The following is a 24,239-nucleotide window of genomic DNA, read 5'->3' as shown; positions in this document are numbered from 1 at the left end:
TTAAAGATACCCAGTTCCAATCCCCTTAGTACAGGCAGGGACACCTCCCACTGGATCAGGTTGCTGAAAGCCTCATCTCGCCTGGCCTTGAACACCTTCAGGGGTGGGGCATCCATGACTTCTCTGGGTAATCTGTGCTAATATCCTACCACCCTCACAGTAAAAAATTTCTTCCTCATATCTAATCTCCCCTTTTTCAGCTTAAAACCATGACCCCTCATCCTATCACTGCATTCCCTGATAAAGAGCCCATCCCCATCTTTCCTGTAGCCCCTTTAAATACTGGAAAGCTGCTATAAGATCTCCTCGGAGCCTTTTCTTCTCTAAGATGAACAAGACCAACTCTCTCAGCCTGTCTTCACAGGGGAGGTGCTCCAGCCCTCTGATCATCTTTGTGGTCTCCTCTGGACTTGCTCTAACAGATCCATGTTCTTTACAGTCAGTGACAAAAAAGAGGAAAAATAAGCTGAATTTTGCCTCAGGGTACCTGGTGGAGACACCTAAAATACATAACTGACTGTCCTGGGAGCATCTCTTACTGTTCTTTGACCACAGAGACAGTCCAGTTCAGGTATGAAACCCTGTGCTACAGACAGCTACATTTCTATTCACAGGAGAATCATGGTCACAAAATTATTACTTGTTTGGAGTGGGATCATAGCTAGGGGAGTGTATGAAATACTGTGTAGAGACAAACGACTATAAGGTCTGTCTTTCAGCTAGGCAATCAATAAATAAATGTCCCATAGACTATTACTGTTGAACAAATCAAAATGCACTGAGACTCTACATCGCAAATCTATGGCACTGGAAAAGGTAAAGAGAAATAATATCATTCTCACCAAAAAAAGCCATTTGCTTTTCATATGCTTCAGATATTCAAAGAGCTGTGGACTCCAAGCACAGACTACAAGCTTATACAGGAGGTAAGAAGGCAGACCGGGGTATAAACCCATGCCTTTGCTTACTGCCTGCCAGAACAGAGGGGTAAAGTCAGGGCAGAGCCCACCACTGCCTGCCTGAGGAGCTGTGACCAGGCGATGCTAGCAATGCACTGCTGGTGTAGGCTGGTGGCAGGTGCAGGCTCCTGCCACGTCCCTAGGGAGAGGAGAGGAAGCAGAGGAGGGAGAGTAATACAGAGCTCCTTCTGAGTCACAGCATCTCCTGGGCCACGGCAGCTTTCATACTTCTGTGGCTTGAGGCTAAGCTTCACTCATAGCCACAGCTTGACACAGGACATGACATACACAGTCCTGACTAACCCCCAAAAAGGAGCCCTTGCCAGATGAAGAGGTGTATTCAGCAAGCAAACGCGTAATAAATGGTCTCCAAGAGAATACCAGCCAAAATCTGGCACACACTGTTTGTACTTAAATTACCAGACTTCTTAAATTTTGTTAAGTACCTTTTTTTTTTTTTAAACTACTAAGTTCTTCTGCCACTTATTGTAGTCTAGTGAAAAAGCCACATTGCATCTCCTATCACTGAGCTCTGGGAACTTTGCCAGTTTGCAACAGTTTCAGAAAAACTAGGTTTTGAAGGCAATGGTGCTAGGGAATCTCTCTAGTTAAGTCTTTGCTCCCAACATGCACTGCTCTCTCTTAAATCTCTCAACAACTTTCTCCCCACAGTCCCCTTCCTGAAGTGGTTTTCATTTAGTGCAGAAGAATTCAGCAGAACAAAATATATCAGCAAGAGACTCAAGAACCATTAGATTTGTTATGCTCTTCAAAGAACAGAGGCACCTTTTGTTGTTCTAGACATGTAACAGCAGCTCCAGCACTGCTGCTGCTCTAAGCAGGGATACAATAGAGTCCTGCAGAAAAGTGGCTAAGACACGTACAAGCAATACGCCATGGATTTTTATTAGCATAACACTGGAAGAGTACTTCACTGCCTTGGAAAACTTTCTGCCATGGATCTCAAACATCTGGAAGACTGAAAAAACTCAAAAAAACCTACTTCTACAGAGCAGAATAATTAAACAGAGGTTTGATGCTTCCTGACAGATGAATAATAGCAATGATACTTAAAGAGTTTTAACATGGAAAGGAGTCTGTAATCGCAGTTTATCTACTCACAAGCGAAGGAATTCACCTCCTGTGCTCCACTCTGCTGGAGACAGGTTAATATGGAAGAAGAACCGATTTTAGTCACTTCTTCTTCTGGCTGGGCCAACTTCTTCCAGTTCTGGTTTTAAACACATTTTCTTTTAATATGAACTCAATTTATGAAATGTTCCCAGGTTCTTAGAAATGTCATATATCCATCTCAAGAAACCCAGGTTAAGCTGAGAAGAGGGTGCTTGAGCAGTTTTGTAGGCAGAGGAAGCTTGCAAGCAAGTGGCCATAATTCTGGTAGGAGAAATGTTGACTGTTTTGGCAACATGGGTAGTGGCATTGTATAGGGATTGTTATCCTCTCCAGCACAGTAAGAAAGAGCCTTGGGAGCAAGATACAATGAGTGCTACTACAGCTTAAGCTGTTGGTTTTCAGCTGTGGTCGCAAGGGGTTCCTGCCCTCTAAAGTTCAGGCAGAGACAGGACCCACTGAACACCCGATGTGGCACTGGCTGTGGAGTACCCTCCACTGGCTGCTCAAGGAAGTAAATTCACATTTAGAATGCTGGGTAACAATTCATCCCTGTCCAGTTTGTAAAGGAAAGAATTTATTCCCACAGCAAGCAATATACTAAAAGATTGTTTATAAGGTGGATATTTTTGGAAGAGTTCCAGTGATAAAGCAATGCAGCAGACAAAGGGACAAAGCTCATCATCTTACCGGAATTTTCCCTCCCTCTTCATTGACTCACAAAGCACAGCAAGAAAGATCAGAAACTGCCCTATCCGATGAGCATTTCCAAGTGACTAAAGTTTATACTGAAACTGGAGTAGGCACAGGGCTGGAAAAATGGTGAAATTTATTTCTCCAAACCTTTCTCTAGTGCTTTTGGAAGGTGTCACCCGGGAAAGATTTATTCCCCTGACAACACTTTGTTTTTTAAAGAAGCAAAAGCTTTTTGTATTTTTAACATGCACCCAATTAACCATTGCCTGTGGGTTGCTTTTTTGGCTAGCACTAGGTTTCTGACCACATGGATCATATTTACACTTGAGAGTTTAAAAGTTTGTTATTTACAAGTTCTTCATGCCTGCCCTATGAATAGGAAAAACTTCTGAGATGATTTAGATAAAAGACCTGCAGCAGAACAGAATGCTTAAAATTCCCCAATGTCTACACAATATGAGATTACACAAGTCTTTGTTATCAGCACACTTAAAAGTACAACATGCATAGAAAATATCTTAATCTGTACCAACACACCTGATAAGTGTGGGAAACCAGCCCGCAGCACAGTATGCAAAGTGCCTCACATGGGGCACAGATCTACTTACACCAGCACGGTTTTGGAACCAGCTGGCTGCAAGTAAGCATTGTGTTCTGTGGTGGGTCCCCTCCATTATTGATGAGTTATTTTATGTGTTATGCAGTACTGTAATGAAGATGCAGTCTTTTGTCTTCCCACGCTGCGTCCTCTATGGTACGGGGAAGTCTTGAGGCAATGTTATCAAACAAAATAGTCGCTGCATTGTAGAAGATGAATGCAGCTGACTGACTTTCCCAGCAGTTACACTTTAGCGCCACTGAAATATCAAAAGAGATGCAGACTAGTTGGAAAAATTCTAATGAAAAAATGAGTAAATATAACATTACAAAATTCTAGCAAAAGAAAAAAATGGTTTCCTTTAAACTGAAATCCAGTGCATCACAATCTTCACAGATATCCTGCACTGACAGGAACCTTACAAATACTTAAGGCACCTAACTAGCAGAGAGAATGTATGCTATTTACTGTCAGTTTACCTGCTTTTAGATGAATCGATGCTTTATTCTGCTATTTCTCTCCCTATTTTGGAAAGCTAAAAGTACTTTCCAAAGAACTTCCACCCAGAAATATGGAAATGCAGTAACTTCTGGACTGGGATAAAAGCAGAATGACTGAAGGAACAGAAAAGGATCTCAAACTCCAAAGAAATTCATCATATACAACTTACAGGATAGGAAGCAGGAGAAATACATGCCAAACAATCCACAATTAAAAGAAAAGAAAAGAAAAAAAAAAGGAAAAGAAAAGCCAGCAGATCTGATACTCAGAAGAAGAGGAGTGAGGAGCAAAGAGGACAGCCAAAATGTCCTCTGCGCAGAATTAAGGCTGGGTCTGTGAAGCTCCACAACAGAAGGCACAGGGCTGAACTCTGCATCCTCTGTTACCCACACATCAGTATTATGTGGTTTGTAAGCTCCTTCGACTCAGAAACAGAAAATTACTTTCTTGCAAGCAAAAAAAGAAAATAAATCACTATTCATTTTCTTCAAACCTTTCTCCTACCATCTTATGCTTTCCTCCAACTTCTCCTTTCATAGTCAGATAAGGCAATTGACCTCTTTAACCACGACTAACGCTTCAGCGTAGCCCTCTGCATAAGGCATTCCAGCACGCGGTGTTTACATCTAGAAATATAAATAATTTTCTTGCCTTGTAAGTCAACAATAACTATCCAAGTCCCCAGAACAAAGACATCAAAAGAAAAGCAAAAGTCTATAGTATGTTATAATCACTACGTCACAGGCAGCATTTACCAGTAGGCTGTGTCTACCAGACTTGAAATTCTTGTCCAAGAGGTACCAAGTCTTTAAACCATAGATGCCCAAGATGCCCTCAGCGCTGTTCATGCCAAGCCACAAAGCCAAGCCACTGCCTCCTTCTGCAGAATGTTCTGATGGAAACATGCAAGTGCTGTCAGGGACCAGCCGGGAATCAAGGACAGTGTCACAAGTGAGCAAGAATGGAAGACAAAACGTGAAGCCATTCCTTTGTCTGTTCCTATCAATTAGGGAAGTAAGAAAGGAGCAAACATAGTTCTTGTTCCCTCCACTCACTGGGAGAAGCACTGAGCTCATTAAGCCCTGAAAAAAGAGTTGCCTTCATTAAGGGCACCACTGGCTTTCCTACAAAATTATGCCAGGGAAGCACATGTCCATTTTAGTTTGCTGATATCCTCACCTCATATCCTGCTCCAGTAACTGTGCTGTGCTGCCACACATCATTGCATTTGTTAAATCTAAGAGGCTATAAGCCCTAAAGAACACAAACCTTGCCTGCTTACCAAACAACCCGTGGGCAGGATCTGTGCAAAACACTTTCCCTGCCATCCCGTTGGGCAAGAAAGGGCAATGCTTTGTCCCCAGTGTCCACCTGGCTGCAGGTGACACGGTAAGCTGGTGACACTCCTTGCATCAGGTAACTTCTGCCAGTGAAAGGTCTGACTTTACAAAGTGGACATCCATGAAATAAATACATTGTAATGGCAAGTTATTTGCCATACTAATGGTCTTACTAAATGACACCATTAAAGAACTGCAAGCAAGAGACTTGTAATGAGCACGTCAATGTTATAATTCGCTCTCATTTTGCAGGCTGGCTCAGAACCAAAGCAAGTCTTCGTTTTTTATTGTAAAGAACAGATTAAAGAGATGTATAAGGAAATCAAAGTAATTAGCCATATAAACAAGCTGGTAGGTAAACAATTGTGATTCAGTGAGGCAACTATCAATCTCTAAAGGAAGGATGGTACATATCTGTATTATTATTTTCTTTTTAGTCTTATTTTATCTCATTTCAGATTAGTCCTAACTGATCATTAACATCCTTACAAAGCACAAGACTGAGCTGAGTGTATCAGAAACGGTGTGACCAGCAGGTCCAGGGAGGTTATTTTCCCTCTGTACTCGGCACTGGTGAGACCACACCTTGAATACTGTGTTCAGTTCTGGGCCCCTCACCACAAGAAGGATGTTGAGGCTCTAGAGCATGTCCAGAGAAGAGCAACAAAGCTGGTGAGGGGGCTGGAGAACAAGTCTTATGAGGAACAGCTGAGATTGCTGGGGTTATTTAGCCTGGAGAAGAGGAGGCTGAGGGGAGACCTTATTACTCTCTACAACTACCTGAAAGGAGGTTGTGGAGAGGAGGGAGCTGGCCTCTTCTCCCAAGTGACAGGGGACAGGACAAGGGAGAATGGCCTGAATCTTTGCCAGGGGAGGTTCAGGCTGGATATCAGAAAAAAAATTTTCATGGAAAGAGTCATCAGGCACTGGAACGGGCTGCCCAGGGAGGTGGTCGAGTCACCTTCCCTGGAGGTGTTTAAGGAATGGGTGGATGAAGTGCTTAGGGGTATGGTTTAGGGAGTGTTAGGACTTGATGGTTGGACTTGATGATCTGGTGGGTCCTTTCCAACCTAGTGATTCTATGATTCTGTGATTCTATGTTCAGCTCCTGCACTGCAAGGCTTGCTTTACCCCACCCTGAGGATGTGCACTGGAAGAGGCACCCACTACAGCACTGAGAATTTGGCCATGTGAAAGATGGCCAGTCCTTCCCATGGATAAGACTAAGAGTTCATCTATTATAGAAGTGCAATTAGACAGCAAGTTTAGACTATATTTTTTCTCCCAACTCTCCCAGACTTCGGGACAGAATAATAGAATCGCAAATGGTCAAGATTGGAAGGGACCTCTGGAGGTATAGTCCAATTCCTCTGCTAAAGCTGAGTCACCTACAGCAGATTGCACAGGAACACATATACAGGCAGATTTTTAATATCTCCAGAGAAGGAGATTCCACAACCTCTCTGGGAGGCTATTCAGAGCTCTGGACATCACATCAGACTCCTGGAAGAATCCCTTCCCTGGGATGATCTTCACACCCAACCCAGTTAACACAGGCTGGATGTAGGACCTGATTTAGCCCATTTATCCTTAGGCATTTAATGAAGAACTGGGTTTAGTTTTCACTAGTGCCCTATGCAATCAGCACAGAGAGATCAGCACAGGCAGTGAATGATCTCAGGTACCATAGTCTGTCTTGTGAAGAAGTGGAACAGTACAGAAATTCCCAACACTAGCTCATAACTGTATATTCATTTGAAGTGACTCATTCATTTGAAAGTCAGTACTGCCTAAAAATTATCTCCGGCTCCCCAAAATACAGACCACTATCGGTTTTTTTTAAGCTAATTCAGCTTAATGAACCATTCAAAACCCCACACTTTTGCTTTGCAACTAAGACTAGTTATTTCCCAAAACGTTACAGTGCCCTGATTCCAAGTCTGCTGAAGATACGATGCAGTCTCAGATTATCTGCTGTAATCTCTACTGTGATTCATCTCAGTCTACACATGTAGGTGGTAGAATGAAGGGAGAAGCAGTAATGGAAGCCAGAATCTATATCCAACTATGGGAAGATTAGCAGTACCTAAACACAATAATATCTCAGCAGGGAATACAGGAAACAAGTAAACATTAGAAATAACACATCCCAAGTAGTGCACGTAGCATATCCCAAACTGTGAGGCTAAGAGTATTCTGCCCTATGAATGTGCCAGAAGAAACCTGTGCTTAACTTTCTGGTTTTAGTTTTAATTTTTAATTTTATTAGTGTGTGAGCAGTTCTGTGCATACAAATGCACTTCCTAAAGCTATCACCCATCTGCATAAGCATGCGAGCAACTTTAATAGATGGATGCACAGAGATAATAAATACATTTTTTTCCTAATGTTTTTTCCATATGAAAAAGCAAACCCTAATGCAGCACACAGGCAGCAGAATGAATGGAGTATGAAGGCAGTGGCTGTGCCTGAAAAGATATATGGATATGTGTGTTTGTGTGAATTCCTATTTGCATTAATTCATGCCCACAAAAGCCTATCTGCTGCATGAGCCTAGAAGAGCAGATCTGAAAAAACATTTTATACTTCATATCCATTAGGTACTTTTGCTGTCAATTTGTATGCTGAGATCACTGCAATAACTGGGAAACTTAAGAAGGTATAATAGTCCTCAATATAATCTATTATTAATTTGTAGCTGATATAATGTTAAAGATAAATATAGAAATACATTTTACAATTAAAAATAATTTTGATAAAAAATAATATTTTGGGAATTTGCTTCATAAAATTAGAATTTTCTTTAAAACAACAAATGCTGAAATTCCCTTTAAACCAAATTTAATTTTTTGACAAGCTCAGCTGTAACAATGGGACAACTAGCAATCTTTGAAACTTTTAACACTTTATGTATGAGAGAAAAGGGGTTGTTGAAGACGGAATGTTTACCAGACCACATCTTTTTTTCTACAAAACAAAGTAGGAAACTTTTTCATCTGCGACCCAATTCCTGTCTTTCTACATGACAACTACAAAGTTTAAATGCAAGCTTTCAACATGGGCTGGATCTCATGCCTGTAAAGCATCTAACAATGTATGCTCATTATGATATGCTCAGTAAATGAACAGAAGAATATCTCTAAAAATGCAAGTTATTATTTTCTGTATATTCATAAATCTCTCAGAAATCTAACAGGCTTTTCAAGTACTCATAATACTTCCTTAAAAATACTCGTTGCTCTTTCCGAGGAGCAGTGAACACAATTAAAGTATTTACTTCAAGACAGATTCTTCCATTTTAGTCTAAGAACAATAAATTCTTATCTCGAGACTCATGTTTCCACAAGGCACTTCCATGGAACAACCTCAAAATCCTGCAAAACTCTCAATCCCTTCGACAGAAAGAGATAGAACCATCACCCCCCAAACTTAAGTGCTTTCAGAAGAAAGGCACACTCATCGTAGACATTAAATGACGTCAAGATCATAGTTAAAGTATCCAAGTTTTGGAGCTTAATCTGGTGGTCTAAAAGGGTTGAGCACACATGAGCAGTCAAATAGCTCTGTACTCTTCAGACTTGCAGGAGACTGGCGAGTCTTGGCCAGATTTCCTCCTGAAGTTTCCTGTTGTGGCACTGGAGCTGAAAAAGTTTAAGCTGAAGAAAGCAGAATTCAGGCCTCAGTACTTCTAAATATAGCTCAGAATTTAGAACATTTCTTGATATTTGGTGACTTTTGCATTTGTCAGCTTAATAGGATGAGCAGAAATAGGAAAATAAAAAAAAATATGACCTTCTATATTACAAATACACCTTTTAGTAAGACATATTTATGTACTGAAGGTTGTCAGAAGACCACCTCTGCAGAGAGCTGCTGTCCATTGCCAGTGAACACTGTAGTGAAACCTGCATGGCAGCAAGTGATGTAAACCTTGACTAACCATGTTTTCAAAAGCAAAATAGGGCTGTGGTATGTATTTCACAGAGGAAAAATCACCACACAAGGAACACTTTATGTTCCCAGCCCAGGACCTACAGAGAGGTCACAGACACCTAAAAGAAGACAGTACTTCATTCAGATACTGCAGACCAAACCTGCTTTCCATTGAGAAACCAGGACTTCCATTTTGGACCCTTGTCAAGATAGTGCAATGACAATTTCACACAACAGTAAATTTCACCACAAACTTCAACTGCAGTCAAAATGGTACTTAGAAACAATTTCATTCAATGTCCAGAGCACAAACTTTTGCATTTTAATTATTTACCCAAAGCGCCACACGCTCCTCTTTTTGCAAACCAGGTCACAAGAGCCAGCAGCTGTAGCTGACACACAGCACACTGGAAATACCAGCTCCAAGTTGTACCTTATATAATCTTGCTAGTTTTACCCTAGTTTCTGTTTATTTAAAGTTCTATTCTGCCATCTTACACATAATACAATGCATACACAGATTCACATAAATCAATGGGGCAACTGGCCTACTGAGACATTCCCAAATAACCATTGATTTCCTATTGTGAGTTAAGGAACCATGAGAAATTAGAAAGAGGATGAATAAAACCTGAAAAATGTGCAGTTCATACCACTGCAAATGGTGATCTAAAGGCTGTCTACCAGCGACAAAGTTTTTTTATTATAATGTGTTTTATGGCGGCATACTACCCAAAAAAATGCAGCAGGTGACTGATGACAAGCATTGTAAAATGTCACAAATCAATGAACAGCATATTGCCTGTAAATTTACCTGCATCTTGTGAGTTCATGATATTCAGAGCAAACAGCATTGCATTGGAGAACGTGGTAGCCTCTTCTTTGCTTGCAAAATTCAAGCCATAGACCTGCCGAGCATCGCGCCATTGATGAAAGGTAGGTGTTGCTTGATTGTACTTCAGTCCTTTCACAATTGAGTAATTAATCACTACCTGTGATTTGAAAGAGACAGGTGAAGATTAAAAATAGTTCTGTTTTCAGTGGGAATAAAAACCCTCAACCATTTGGTAAAGGTTAATTAAATTGGTAGAGGCAATTCATTTGGCAGCTCCCCCATGGCTGTATGGTAAGGTAGTGTGTGTATTGATGACAGAAAACTCACATCTGGCGGAGAGATTTACAGCAGTTCAATTCAGCCTCAGGGAACTGCAAGCTAGTTTTGCAAAATCTACTACCTGCTCGCATTTTCTACAGCACCTCTGCAGGATACAGCTGTGTAGATACTATAGACAGATGTTTGGAGACAGGGCCAGCAGCTGTTGCCATCTTTTAAGGGATGATCATGCACAATTGACACAGAAAAAAAAGCCAGGCAGCTCTTGGCACTAACCCTGCCCTAGAGAAAATCTGTGTTTGACTTATTGCACTTTTCTCCTCCCATGCACTTTATCACCAGCTTCTAATGTTGAGAGAGTCTTTTCTCTAGAATCAGATAGGTAGTGACAAAATCAGACAAGTATTTCCTCTCCCACCTCCTCCCTCGCTGCATGTACTATAATTTCCAGGTAAGGGGTGACTGCAGCAGAAGGGTGTTTCACAGAATCATGTTTCTGTATGTTTTGATTTAACCTGCCAAATGCAATGCCTTCTTTATCCTTGGGCAGGGCACATGGGACACCCAGCTACACAGTACACCTGGTACCTGACCAGAAACTTCTGATCATAAAAGCGTAAGCTCGAGGTGGAAACGGAGGAGCGTCCACTGCAGCACTAATAAACCAGACCCTTGTCAGAGACAACACCACCAGGACACCTATCTGTGGGCTGAAAATTGCACTCTGTTGTGATGCAAATTTAAGGAACAAAACACCAACAGAAAGGATCATAATTATTCTCATAAACAGGTATGGTGCAGTTGAAAACAGAGAAGAGTAGGAAATGGAGCCTACCTCTTCATGAGCCCACAGAGGATGGGGCCAGAGGGAACCAGGAACAGAAAAAAATATAAGCAGAGAAAGTCGTAAGTTCATTATTCAAATGTGGCAAATCTGGTTTTGTATAGTCAAGAACTTATTCAATATAAATGGATTAATTTTGATAGGAGTTCTATCAAGAGCCAGAACAATCCCACAATTTCTGGTCTTTGTTGAACTCCAGTCTATGGACACCCTCAATCAAAGTAGTTTGCATGGCTCATCTGTAAATTAAGTGGGCTGGACACTGACATAGAGGCGCAGGAAGAGGGACTTTGCTGCACACTGTCTGGTTGCTCACTCTTACTGTGAGTCTTACCATCCTGGACTTGGGAGCAACAACTGAAGAAGGGAACAGAAAGCCAGTAATGAATAAATACTGCACACAGCAGTTATTATCACAGGTGGACCCCACACACCAGAAAACCCACCAATACATCTCTTTTTGCAGTATCATTGACCAGTACTTTGGAAAGTTTTCTATTAGTACTAAGGTTGTATCCAAAAGACTCCAACATATATAATTAGATGAACAATATCTTTTTCTAGACGACTTGACAAATATTCTCAATTATAAAAGCAGAGTTTAAAAACTTGTTTCAAAGATGAATGACCCCTAGCTCTCAGTTTTGACTTTTCAGTGGATTGTCAATTTAAATTGGCAGGAAAAAACCCCATCAGATTAGCATCTAATACATAAGGAACAACTTGCTTTTTCACACAGTCATATTTTTGAAGGATCACATTGATTCATTGATACAGATAATTAACAAATGTCTGATAACTATACTTTATTAATATATAAAATAATATGGAAACCATCAAAGAAGCCACTACACCAGTAGGTAATTACAGATATGCTCTATTTCTAGAATGCATTCCCTCACCTGAGCCAGCAATAAATAGAGACAAAGCAGAAAATCTTTGAATACTTGGTCTCGCTTTAGGTATAAATTATCCTGATGGTTATTAAACATCAGATATCTGGTCCAAGGGTTGCCCTCAAACCAGTATAATTATGTTTCCATGTAAATGCATTGGGCAGCAATCAGATGCATACTGCTTTTTTTTTTTTTGCCACGTATCTTAGAGAGATTCCTGACCTGTGATCTAAAGCGAGATGCAGGGCAGCCTACGTTTGGCACACAGATGCCATGAACTCACTACTCACTCTTATGGCTGACAGCTTAAATAGCCCTTTTCTCTTGAAAAATGGTGACACCACCCCCATTCTATCACTGAGCATTGGGAGAGCCTGTACCAATGCTGCTTACACTCAAGAGGTCTCTGGACCTTCAAGTAGACTCATACTTGGATTACTAAAACAACAGTTTTAACATGTACCAATTTTCAAGTTTTCCATCCGCTTCTGAGCAGCTTAACAAAGGGAATGCACAGCCACTATCTTAGAGGATATGTTTGGAAAGACTGAGCTTCTACCAGACTTTGCAAAATGAGTATTTCTCACTTAGTAGAAGAATCTTCTGTTTCAAAGAAGAGTACTATTAAAGTCCAAAGAGCACCAGAGGGTATAACGAAAGACAGAAATTGTAACACTCTATGCCAAAAATTATTTCATAGAAGTCAGGTAAGCTGTTCAAACCGGGCACTGAAAAATAACGTTTTGTTCTATCCATTTTGGCTAATATTTCTAGAAAACAGAAAAGAAGAGGTCAAGTTTTCTGCTGTTGTTAAGAATGAGTGCACACAGGTATCCACTACAGATGGTACTGAAACTCTGTAAGGCACATTATGATACTGAAGTGCTTCAGAGCTGTAATTAAAATACAAGTCTACCTATTTGGAGTATAGCATTCTTTGCAGGTGTTTCTAAGGGATCTCTACTCTAAAGCTTCATAGGTCAGTAAGACAGCATCTGCCATGCTGATCAAACCAACAGTTCATCTTTTAATCTTCAGCTGAAGGCTGTAATAGGTAAATTGGAGTAAATTACTGGAAATCTTGCAGAAATAAGTAATGCCTTTGTCCATAACAAACAGTTCTTCTTATAACTCTTTACCCAGTAGTCTTAAAAGTTGAAACATGACATTTTATGTGTTTTTTGGTACCCCTTTTAGTATTTTCTGTCCTGAAACAAACAAGTCTTGTTAGAGATATAAACATCTGCATTGTTTTGAACCTTATTAATTCTGGATTTTAACAGTCTCACATGGCAAAGAGTTTCAAGAACCAGTTGTGCATAACACTAACACCTTGACAGGACTCACAGGAATAGGGCTAGAAGGGCCTCAGGACCACATCAGAGGTGTAACCACAACCAAGACCACGGGAAGAGCTCCCACACAAGTATTACAGACCATGCTCTTGCTTATGGAACCAGAACAAGACAATTGCTTGCTTCTCCAGAGAATGAAATGGTTCAGAAGTTTGTTATCAGCTTGCGGTCACGCTGCCAGCTCTCAGATTCCTCTCATGAGGAGCAGTCATATGGCTGCTGAAACAAGGAGGATATGGTATAGCTGCTAAAAAATGTTACAGTTGAGGCTAGATTCTTTGTTTCTGTAAGCAGGTCCAAGCCTGACCAACTTCTAATAAGTTACAGTGGTGATTAATTGTTTTTTTATCTTTCAAAAGACGTGGTTTAGTTTATATGACAAGAATGCTGTCCCTGTTTCAGTTTTGGCTTAGGCTCAAATGCAAAATGTCCCACGATCCCCAAGGCTCTGTTCCTACATTCACTTCTTAGCCACACCGCTACACCAAACCCTGAGGAGATACGATTCACTTTTGACTTGCACGCTTCTCCTCGCCTGTTTGCTCAGCACACGCCTTTTGGTGATGAGATCACGCTGAGCTGAAATCACTTATTGTAAAACCGTAATTTTTAAACCGTCAGTTGATCGGTACTCTGAACTGGGGAGCTACTGCCCGTCAGCTAAGTCATAAAGATGGACCACTTGTATGTTTTGTGAACTTCTTGCATAGTGACTGAAGCTAACACATTTCACCTTTAAAACAGGCTAGGTTACAATGACAGCTGGCAAGTCGAAACATGGGGGTAAACTGCCTTCAACTGCTGGGCTTCAAGAAAATGAAGGCTGTAAGGAAACACTAAAGGTCATGATGCCGAGCGATCGTAATACTGATCTGGCTTTAGTTTCAAACCAGTTCTGGCCTCTGTGGCTACTTCAAAGCTTCAAAAGTCTCCTTCTGTTTTTCTGAAGATTACTGCTCATGCCAGCCTGAGTCTATACAAATGTGCACATCTGTGCAGAGCAGGAAGGGGAATTAACGCACTGCTGGTCTTAACTTAGCACTGCTGCTGCACGCAAGCACACAAGGAGCACGTCACCCAGACACATAAGCGGAACAAGAGGTCAGGTGACCATTTCTTGATGGTGAGAATGATGCTCAAGTTTTGCCACTTTAAAAACCATATTTCTTTGTGGTGAACTTTAATTTAGACACCGTCAGCTAGAGAAGAAGATAAACACAGACAAGGTAAGCAGAATGGGAAGACAGCATCATAAATTCTAGCACATGCACCAAAAAAGGGCTAGGAAACAGAAAGGCTGCTAGACAAAGAGTAAAAAAAAAAGAGTCTACAGAAGAAGAAATGTGGGAAAAAAAAGAGAAAACTAAAGAGAAAGATTAGTAGAGATGCAATATAAAACAAAAATTTAAAGGGAAACATTAAAGGCAAGCAGGGATGAAGTCATGAAGATTACTCTAGCTTGTGCCTTGCCAAACTATGTAATAAAACTTAAAATTGTTCCTTTGTGGTATCGTTGTGTTACGTATTTTAAAATAGCTTCTCAGCTCCTGGAAATCTGTGTAGCTTCATTATGTGCCAAATCACATATTAGCTGAAGATTGGTCCTTTTCACAAAAATATGGCATCCTGGCAAGATGACAACAGCTTTTACTAAAACCACACTTATCGTGTGATTTAGTACAACTTCAGAGCAAGCATGAAATGGCTTGTACAGAGAATAATTTTAACTGAAATTCATTTTTTGTTCTTGTTAAATGCAAATTCTTAGCAAGCACTGCAAGCTTATGTCTCCATGTGAGACTCATAGAAAATATTTTCAATTCTGAATCTTGAGACTTTCGAAACACTCTTTTAATACAACTACCTATGCTGTCTTGAAGTTATATACTCATAATACTGTTTTTTATATTCACATTTAAGGTGGATATTTCCCTTCAGACAGTTTTCAGTGACTACAGTAACCTGTACTTTGTTTAAGGGAGTATTTTTAGTCTTTAAAGTCTAGAAAAATCTGAATTGAGAAGATTTTTAGCTGGCAAGCAGCCTCTTCATAAGCAGGAACATATGCAACCAAACAGAATGTTATAGTTAATGCAAAGTGTGTTTAAAGTACAGATCAAGATTTGACTTTATAATATATTCCAGTCTTTAAATTGTATGTTCTGATTTAGACAGACCTCTGGTACGTAGCCTCCCTCACATATATGCATAGACTTTATGACTTTTGCTTATTTTACACCAGCTGTTCAGACACATTTTAGATTGTAGTCACATGAAAATCATTTACATTTACCTGCTGGCTACATAAAATAAACAGCTAGCATGGCCTGTTTCAAAGCACTGCTGGCTTTCACAACTGACTAAGAAGCTACTTATTTCATTTAGTTTCAAAAATATTTTCTATTTTTTAAATTAAACTATATCAATATATAACTTTTGAGGAGGTTAAAACCAGTGGCAAAAGATATGGCAGATGTTTCAGAAGCGCACTGCAAGGAGCTGAAAATGGATGTGCTCAAGCCAGGCTGCCGGGAGCTGATGGCCGAGGAGGGTCTGATCCCAGTTCTGATTATCTAAATCCTATATAACTCCTTTAATACCCAAGCAGGTCCTGTGGGCTTAGGCTGCTGTAAATCAGATCACAGTGTGCACCTAAGATTTTAAAATGCATTATGAGGAACTAATTACTTATCACAGCAATGTAACAATAACATTTTGTGAGACGGCAGTGCAGAATGATTGATTTGGGTTGAGGGTTTGCCTTGATGATCTTGGATGTCTTTTCCAATTTTAATGAATCCATGATTCTGTTTTATTTTTCTTTTTTTAAATATAGTGCTAAAAATTAACAATAAGTCAGTTAGAGGGAGCTGAGAGGAAAACCTGCAGAATAAAATAAGATTAATTTCACAAGCAAAAAAGGAGGGAGGGATAACATTAAAATCTCTCTGGCATTTATCAAAAGCTCTGTTTGCAAACAGGCAGTAATGAATTATGATACATTCTGTGCACAAAAAATAGCATAGAAAATCCGAATGACGGGAGTAAACAGACTCGTAGGCACCTTGTGTGGAGCAGGAAACGTTGCTAGACTGCGTAAAGTATAGAACTGATGGTATCAAAAGAGATCAAAGGTTAATTCACAGGAAACTCAATACAATTACTCACTTGTTGATCTTGCAGTTTAACTCCAACTACCCTGAAGGTGTTTGTGGCCGTGTTGTGGTATATGTTGATTCTGCTGAATCCCTGCTGTCCAGGTTTGATTGGCACCCATTTCTTACTGGTATCATCATAGACCATAACTGAAGCCCGGGCTTGGCAAATACTCTGTTCACTGGAGAGGAAAAACAACAACATCATGGGCAAAACAGTGAATTTGCTGTGTACTACAAAAACACCTAAAGGAAAGGAAACCAACAGAAATTATCAGAACTACTTACAGCATATGTTTTATAAGAGATCTATTAATCCTTTCAATGTAATCTGCCAGTTAAATTAAAGCTAGTATGTACATGTTCATACATTTAAAAAACTCCAGTATGTTGCTGTTTCGCATAGATAATCTATTTTATATAAAAATACTAGGCTCTGAGGAATAACTTGTTTCACACAACCATTATGAAAACTGTCCAACAGTATAAACGCTCCATTTATTTTATGTACCTATCAGTAAGTGAAGCCTTTCACATTTGCATGAAAACTTACCAACGTTTTATAGCTTACTGACAAAAACAAATGTGATATCCACAGATGAGTTACGCGTTTAAAACTGGAAGCAAGTAGACCTTGAACCAAAAGCCACATTAGGTAAACTGAAGAAATCAATTACGTTAATCCAGCTGATGCCTAATACCCAGACCCCCCTGACGCACTTAGAAATCCCAGAAAACATGGAGGAAAACACACAGGAGTTCTTTTTCCTTCAAACCAGCAACAAAGTAGGTGGAAAAAGAGAATCCATGAATGTCTACATTCCAGTATTGAAGTACATAGACATGGTTTTGTATAGCATTAATAACTGTTTTTCTTCTGTAGATTCACAGAAATTCATCAGCTCTTTACCTTGTGCTTGCATACTGGTGAGTAATATACATTATATTTGTGCTAAAACACACCCTTCATGTGCAAGAAATAGCAAATACTGTTGAGGTGACGTGTCAATATGGATCAAGGTTTCAATTCCCACTCTCCTGACTTCCCAGCCACTTTTATTTTTATACCAGATGAAGTAAGAGTTTCTTGTATGAAGAAAAAATGGAATCCCCCAAGTTCTGGAGATTTGAGATCTTCAAACGTAACAGAGATTTTCAACTAGCAAATAGTGTATCTTAGGACTAAATAAAACTGTTAGGATTTATGTCCTGCAAAAATCGTAACTTCGTGATCATCCTATTAACTTTAGACCTATATATTTATATATACCTCCTTTCCTTAGCCCAAGCCATATTAAATAATTTTTGGCAATTCAATATCAAGAGGAAATCCACTTTGCATACAAATCGTTTTTTCCCCCTCTCTTGCATATACTCCTTTGTTTTGGTTTTGCCTAAGTAATGCCTTACTAGCACACAAATAAATAAGAAGCTCCTGAGTGGTGCTAAACCATATCACTGCCACCATGCTACATCACATCACTTGTAAGTTATACCAACTGCTGCAAACCCAAACACACACAACCCCATCACTGTCGTCACTTTGTTGAAAGGGAGTACTTCACTGTAAGTATTAAGAGGAACTCAGTAGATTACAGCAACAATTTTCAACCTTTCATGATCTGTGGGACTCAAAAAGATTTCCAAGACAGACACATCCCCCACTGTACACTAAAGCCTAGTGACTCTGGCTTGCTTTATCAGTCACTTTGCCCCCAGGTAGCCCACAAACCTCCCCCAGGCTGTGGGTTAGAGCCTTAACATTCTTTACAGAGGGAGCAAGGATGCTGTCAGACATCTCCATAAAGAACAAGGTAAGAGAAATTAGAATAATTTTTTTACATAGCATGGGAACAGGTAGATTCTGTTACTGGAGCAATATATTCAGAAAAGACAGATTAAATATTATTTTATTTACATTCTTCAGAAATTATAAAATCCCACTCATCCACCAGTTGCTGCTGCTTTGTTATGCGAAATACCTGGAGAACAGCTGTACCTTTGCTGATTTACTTACCCAGCAAATATGTTCCCATCCCTTTTTTTAAGGTACGCTAATGTCTTGTGGCAGCTTCTCCATATCTGACACTAGCAGCTGAGGGATTTGAGCTCACTCCAGCCTGCCTAATCCTCCAACTGGTGCAAGAGCCACAGACTGGCAGCAGCGGCAGCACTGCCTGCATCTTCTATACCTGCCTGAGGACACTCACTCTGCCTCAGATTCACAGATCGGGAGAATGGGAGAAAAATGCACCAGCAAAAAGGCATATATACTGGATTAGAACTGCCAAGTGGAAGCAGAATGGCTAAAAATCTCTGGGGCAGTCCCGCGGCTGGATGGTGCGCACCTATCTGTGCTACCAGGTGTCTTGTGCCACCTCCAGCTCCAGAGGTGTGGAGAGTATCAGCTTCCTGGGGCTTACAGCAACATCCAGCTCTGCAAGACTTTGGGGTCCTAGAAAACACGATCCCTGTGAGAGTCACAGTCAGCCAGTGTGATACTGGGTCCTTGTCCTGGGCCTTGCCAGTCACTACAAACCTCGCTGTACTAAAGTAAGCGAGAGCACGCCACTGGCTTTATCACAGTGAGTTTGGGACCCAATCTTGTCTCAATTTCAGATGAATTTTGGAAACCACAGTTGTCACAGGTTCCCTAATCAGTGAAAATCCATTACATTATCCTCACAACGAAGAGAATATATCTAACAATAAAGACATGAGGATCTTACTGTGTTGTTACTTGCATTTCCATACACAGATTCTGGTGGATACAGCAACTCTGCTGTTAGACTCTGCTGCCATTAAAAACTGCAGCAAAGAACCCCTCTACAATCTCATGATTGAAATATAGATATAGACCCCAGGAGCAACATTTAATGCATGACAACCAATTGTTATTGTAACATAAAGTAACACACCAAGCTCAATCCCTGCTCTCCCTGCAGTCAATGGAAGTTTTTCATCATTCATTTAAATGGAAACAGGATTAAGCCTGTTATTTGGCCTCCAGTGAAATAACAGAAAGGAACATAAAGCAAGTACAGCACAAGGGGAATCCTTTCCTGCAAAGCACTTCATCAATCTTTCAAAACCTAAAATGCCCCCAGGGACCCATTGCTAGCTTGCTGTCTCATCCTAAATGGAGGTGTAACTCTCTACGCCTGAAGACTCTTTATTCATCCAACTCACAAGAAGCACAATTCTGCCACTGACGCTTTAAGGGGCTTGCCTGAAAACAGTCCAGAAAACATTCCTCTTACAAGAGTCAGAGAGAACCTATTACCATCTGTGGAGCCCATGAATTTAATGAAAATCAAGCAAGGTTAGTTTCATGAAGCTCCAGCAAAATTTTTTGTTCTTTTTGGGACCATGCACCACTGACACTTATGTCAACTACACATAACATGTAATAAATATCAGTTTTTGTCACACTATTTTGCAGCATGTTTCTTCTCCATGAAAAGAGCCTGGCAGACCTCAGTATTTATACACAGAGTCATAAGTGTAGCTTCTAGAATTTGTCTTAATTTTCTTAAAAATACACAAAAGTTACCGAAAAATGGGCACGTGTTGGAGAAGAGTCATCAAGTTTCACATAACTTTCCAAATCTTACTAATTCCCCTGCTGATTTTTTATGTTATATTAATACGCAAGTCATCAAACTCATCCACCTGGGTTTCCACCATAGGCAATTGCTTGCAAAAGAGATAAAAATTGCATCATAGAAGGGTCTTAATTACTACATTGTTCATGTTTTTGCATAACATCTACTCCAGTGAGCTGCAGTATGCTCTAGGGCAGATTTGAGACATCTTATTTAGATGTGGAGAGAAAGGGGATTCTCCCTAGGGACCCCTTTACACCCAGTCCTGATACCCACCCCTGTCTATTCCGGAAACATTTTCTCCTCAGTGCTTTACATCCATAGTATGACAAACCTCTGCACCAGAACCACTTATTTGCCTTACGTTAAAGCAAATCTACTTAACTTCATATCTGATAGAAGCAGACTGTACTAGGAAATTCTTCATTCGCCATTCGGGTACCATTTAGCTGGTACCTAAAACTGAGCATTCATAGAATCATAGAATCACAGAAAAGTAACGATTGGAAGGGACCTTAAAGATCATCTAGTTCCAACACTCCTGCTATGGACAGGGACATCCCACTAAATCAGGCTTCCCAAGATTCATTGCTGAGGTCTAAATAATATTGTTTCAATATCACAAAACAATAAACTTAAAAAAAGATGTGTTTTCAGGTGATACCTTTTAATTCATTGTGTGCAACCCATCTTGACCCGCTGTCTTCCACGTCTTTATTTAGGATTTGTCTTCACAAATTAGCAGATTAGCTAACTTGGAGTTAACCCTTCCTGAAGGGGTCAGCTTTGACCCTTCTTGCCCATCCTCAGTGAGTGCCAGCAGCCAAACACGGCACCTGGGCTGAATGGCATGCTTGGGCTGGCCACACAGATTTCCTGTATCCTTCTTGCTTTGCTACCTATGGTGTCAGCAGCACTTCCAGCTCCAAGTGAGTCACATAAAGCTTAAAGGTACCAGTTAAGACACAGAGGCTACTACATTAGGGGCGAGCAGTGGGGATAGCAATGAGGCTGCCCTTCAAGACAGTGCTGCAATGAAGGTGGATTCATCCAGAAATATCTCCCCTCTTCTGTCTGTGCAGTTTTTTCTTTCTAGGTTTTCATAAATTTATGATTACCAAGGTCTGATAGCCAAAAAAGAGCCACAAAGGAATATGGAAAATATAACACAGCACGTTCTCAGGAAAATAACTGTATTTTTTGTGAACTAAGCAAAAGGGAGTAAATCATAATGTTTGGAAGCAAGTTTTTGGTAGAGAGGTTCTGAAGGGTCTCCAAGGCTTTTCTCTCCCATCCCAGACTGAGAAAAAGATGAGAGGTCAAGCTGTACTGCTTATTCATTGACATGTTTTCTCTATTCACAAGGTATCTATTCATGAATAAAACTTATGCAGAGCATGGTGCTAAGTTGTTCAGCCCACCTTTGAACAGTGACATCAGGCAGAGCCTGCTGTGGCACAGAGTAATCTCAGCCCTATCCCAGACTCTCTGTCCAGATCCAGCCCACACAGAGGGCAATGGCAGAGGTTTAAAATACAGAGCCACAGCAATGTCATACTGCTTTTGGAGGACCACCAAATCATGCTCTCAAAAAGTGTAACAAATGATGGCAACTAACCAGCCTCGGGGCTGAACACCTAATTTTGTGGGCTCTACTCCAGTGTGCCAGCTGGACCAGATGACTTCCACTATCTTTTATATTTACAGACACAACTGTTTCCTAGGGGCAGAAATTCACTTAGCATAAACTGTGAAAGCTCCCCTGACAGAAATCGAGCCATCATACTTTGAACCTAATATGGATCTGCCTTGTTTCAAGCTGCTCATTATTCTCACGCCTTCAAATGAGCTGTCTCCTGGTATTCTTAGGAAATGCAATCAGCTACTTTAACAAGCATTTACATTATTATTTATTTCCACTTCGCATCCTTTCCTTCCCTATAAATGACTAATGATTAATAATTAAAAATTATTTTTTTACTGATCTAACCATCCTCATTTGTGTCATAAAGCGTTAATACTACTTTGCCCAAGGCTTGTCCTATCTGGGAACAAACCAGCAGCACACAGAATGTGTGAGGTAACTCACAAGCCATTTAAATACATCTCGCTCTGCTTGTCCACTGAGTCTGCCTACTGAAAGTCACAGTTCTGTGGTCAAACCCGACAGTCAAAAAATAGATGCTGATGCACATTTAAGAAGCCTTCAGTATTCTCTCAACATCAGCTTAAACAGCTAACGTACATACAAAATGCTGTATATGGAGATGTGTGGTCTGTGTGGTACATATCTGCATTAACCTCAAAATTAGTAAGCTAGAAGTTCCTGCAGCATTTAAAGCACACTACAAACTCCAACGGACTAATTTGCTAAACATTTTACTTGGTTTCACTACAGCAACTACAATAATGACTGGGATGCAGGGAAAATGCTTCAGTAGTAATCTTTACAGAAACAGGTGGACATTTCTCTCTGACAACTGGATTTACGGAACAAAAAACTTGGGAGACCCTCAGAACACAAGTCAGTCAGGTCACCTGGGCTCATATCACTGTAGTGCAGTGGCTCTCCACCCTTCCCACCAGAAATTCACCACCAGCTTTGCTCATGACCCCACCTCTCATTGGGAGCTTCATTTCTCCAACACAACATCAGTTATGCTTATAACTCCTTCTGGGATGTCCTTTTTTAAAGTCTATTTCCCTCTGCAAACAGAGCCACAGGGGAGTCCATGTCACCATCGTTCACCCTACATCTGTCCCAGAACACTGAAGAACTTATTTCCTCAGCAATGCAGCAAAATCTCATAATGAAACAAGAGCACTCAAGCACTGATCACACTGCAGGACAGAGGAAACCTATAGGGACTTTATATATAGATAGGAGCTTTTCAATCTTCAGTGACATGTAGACATCCGAATATTTTCTAGCGGACATTTAGAAAAACACCAATCACAGTTTCGTATCTGATAGAGAGGAGCCACAGCCGCTATCTCTAATTGCTTTTCTGAGTCCATTCCATGAGACCCCTTGAAACAGCAACCCATGGACCAAATGGTCAGAAGTCCTCCATCTGCACTCACTCCTGCTTTCCTGTCTGTGCAGAGAGACCTCCCCAGCAAAGCAACCCTTGCCTCAGCCACCCTGAAATGAAGCCCAGTCCCAGAGGAGCTGCTATTTTCAGCTTCCTGCTCAGCTTGCACGTACGCATGGAAGATCTGCTTTTGGCTCTGAGCTTTGACTGCATCAGCAGTGGGAGATGGGCCTTTTGCACTGAGCATCTGCTGCAGGTGCCTGCCCACCACGTTTCTCCACTGTTAAACTCTGGCATTTAACAGTTTAATATCAAATAGTTACAAAAAATAGTGCATATACAAAGTCTCCTTCATAAACAGCTCTAGAAAAACCTGACGCTGGTAAATAAAGTCATGACACACCTGCAAGATAAATACATGTTTTATAGAGCAGGAAATGGAAATACCAATGCCCACAGCATGAGTAAGAATAAGGTGAACATCAGTCCACCTCCACCAGGAAGAGTATTTAAGAGTTACTTTTCTTTCTACTAGAAATTACATTCATTTTGAATTGTCCCTTATTACACTGGAATATCCAGTGGAAATTGCTATGTCCAGTACCAGTTGGAGACACTCGCTGCAGATGCTTCAGCTGTAAACCAAAAAAGAGACAGCTTATGAGGCACCCAGGTGCCACAGTAAGCCAGGACTTCGGGAGATGAGTTGCTAAATTTGGGAACATCATGCATGCAATCCTGGCATGACCAGAGAAACTTATATAACCTTCTGTCACCTCCTCAGTACTCTTGAACATGGAGAAGTAGAAATATAAAAAAAATAAATAACGTATGCAAAACGATAATGCAGCAGAAGAGATCTTCCACCTGGGCCTGACTGTCAGTCCAGAACAGCTCAGTACCACCAGTGAAAGTCTGTGGAGAGCCCTGACCTCTCAGTGTCCGCTGCGGAACTTAAATCGCACATCTGCCAATCAGTGGAGATTTAGGACCAGCAGCGTGGTCAGACTGACACCCTTGTGCCAGCACATCTGCTTAGTTTGTGTTGCTGAGATTTTGCAACTATGTGGTGGAGTT

The 24,239-nt window shown here is 40.6% G+C and overlaps 1 protein-coding gene across 3 annotated transcripts in view; it reads right to left on the bottom strand.

Moving 5' to 3' along the window:
* Positions 1–24,239, bottom strand: part of EVL (Enah/Vasp-like) — a 155,383-nt gene that overhangs the window by 60,768 nt on the left and 70,376 nt on the right. For all 3 annotated transcript variants that reach the window (XM_054068196.1, XM_054068197.1, XM_054068195.1), the window contains exons 2-3: positions 16,536–16,704; positions 9,973–10,150 (exon numbers count right to left, since the gene is read on the bottom strand). In XM_054068196.1, the coding sequence (XP_053924171.1) occupies positions 9,973–10,150; positions 16,536–16,704 (347 nt within the window). The remainder of the gene's footprint in view (positions 1–9,972; positions 10,151–16,535; positions 16,705–24,239) is intronic.

Source organism: Cuculus canorus, chromosome 5, assembly GCF_017976375.1.
Source record: "Cuculus canorus isolate bCucCan1 chromosome 5, bCucCan1.pri, whole genome shotgun sequence".
Lineage (NCBI taxonomy): Eukaryota > Metazoa > Chordata > Aves > Cuculiformes > Cuculidae > Cuculus > Cuculus canorus.
This window is presented reverse-complemented; position numbering and strand designations above follow the sequence as displayed.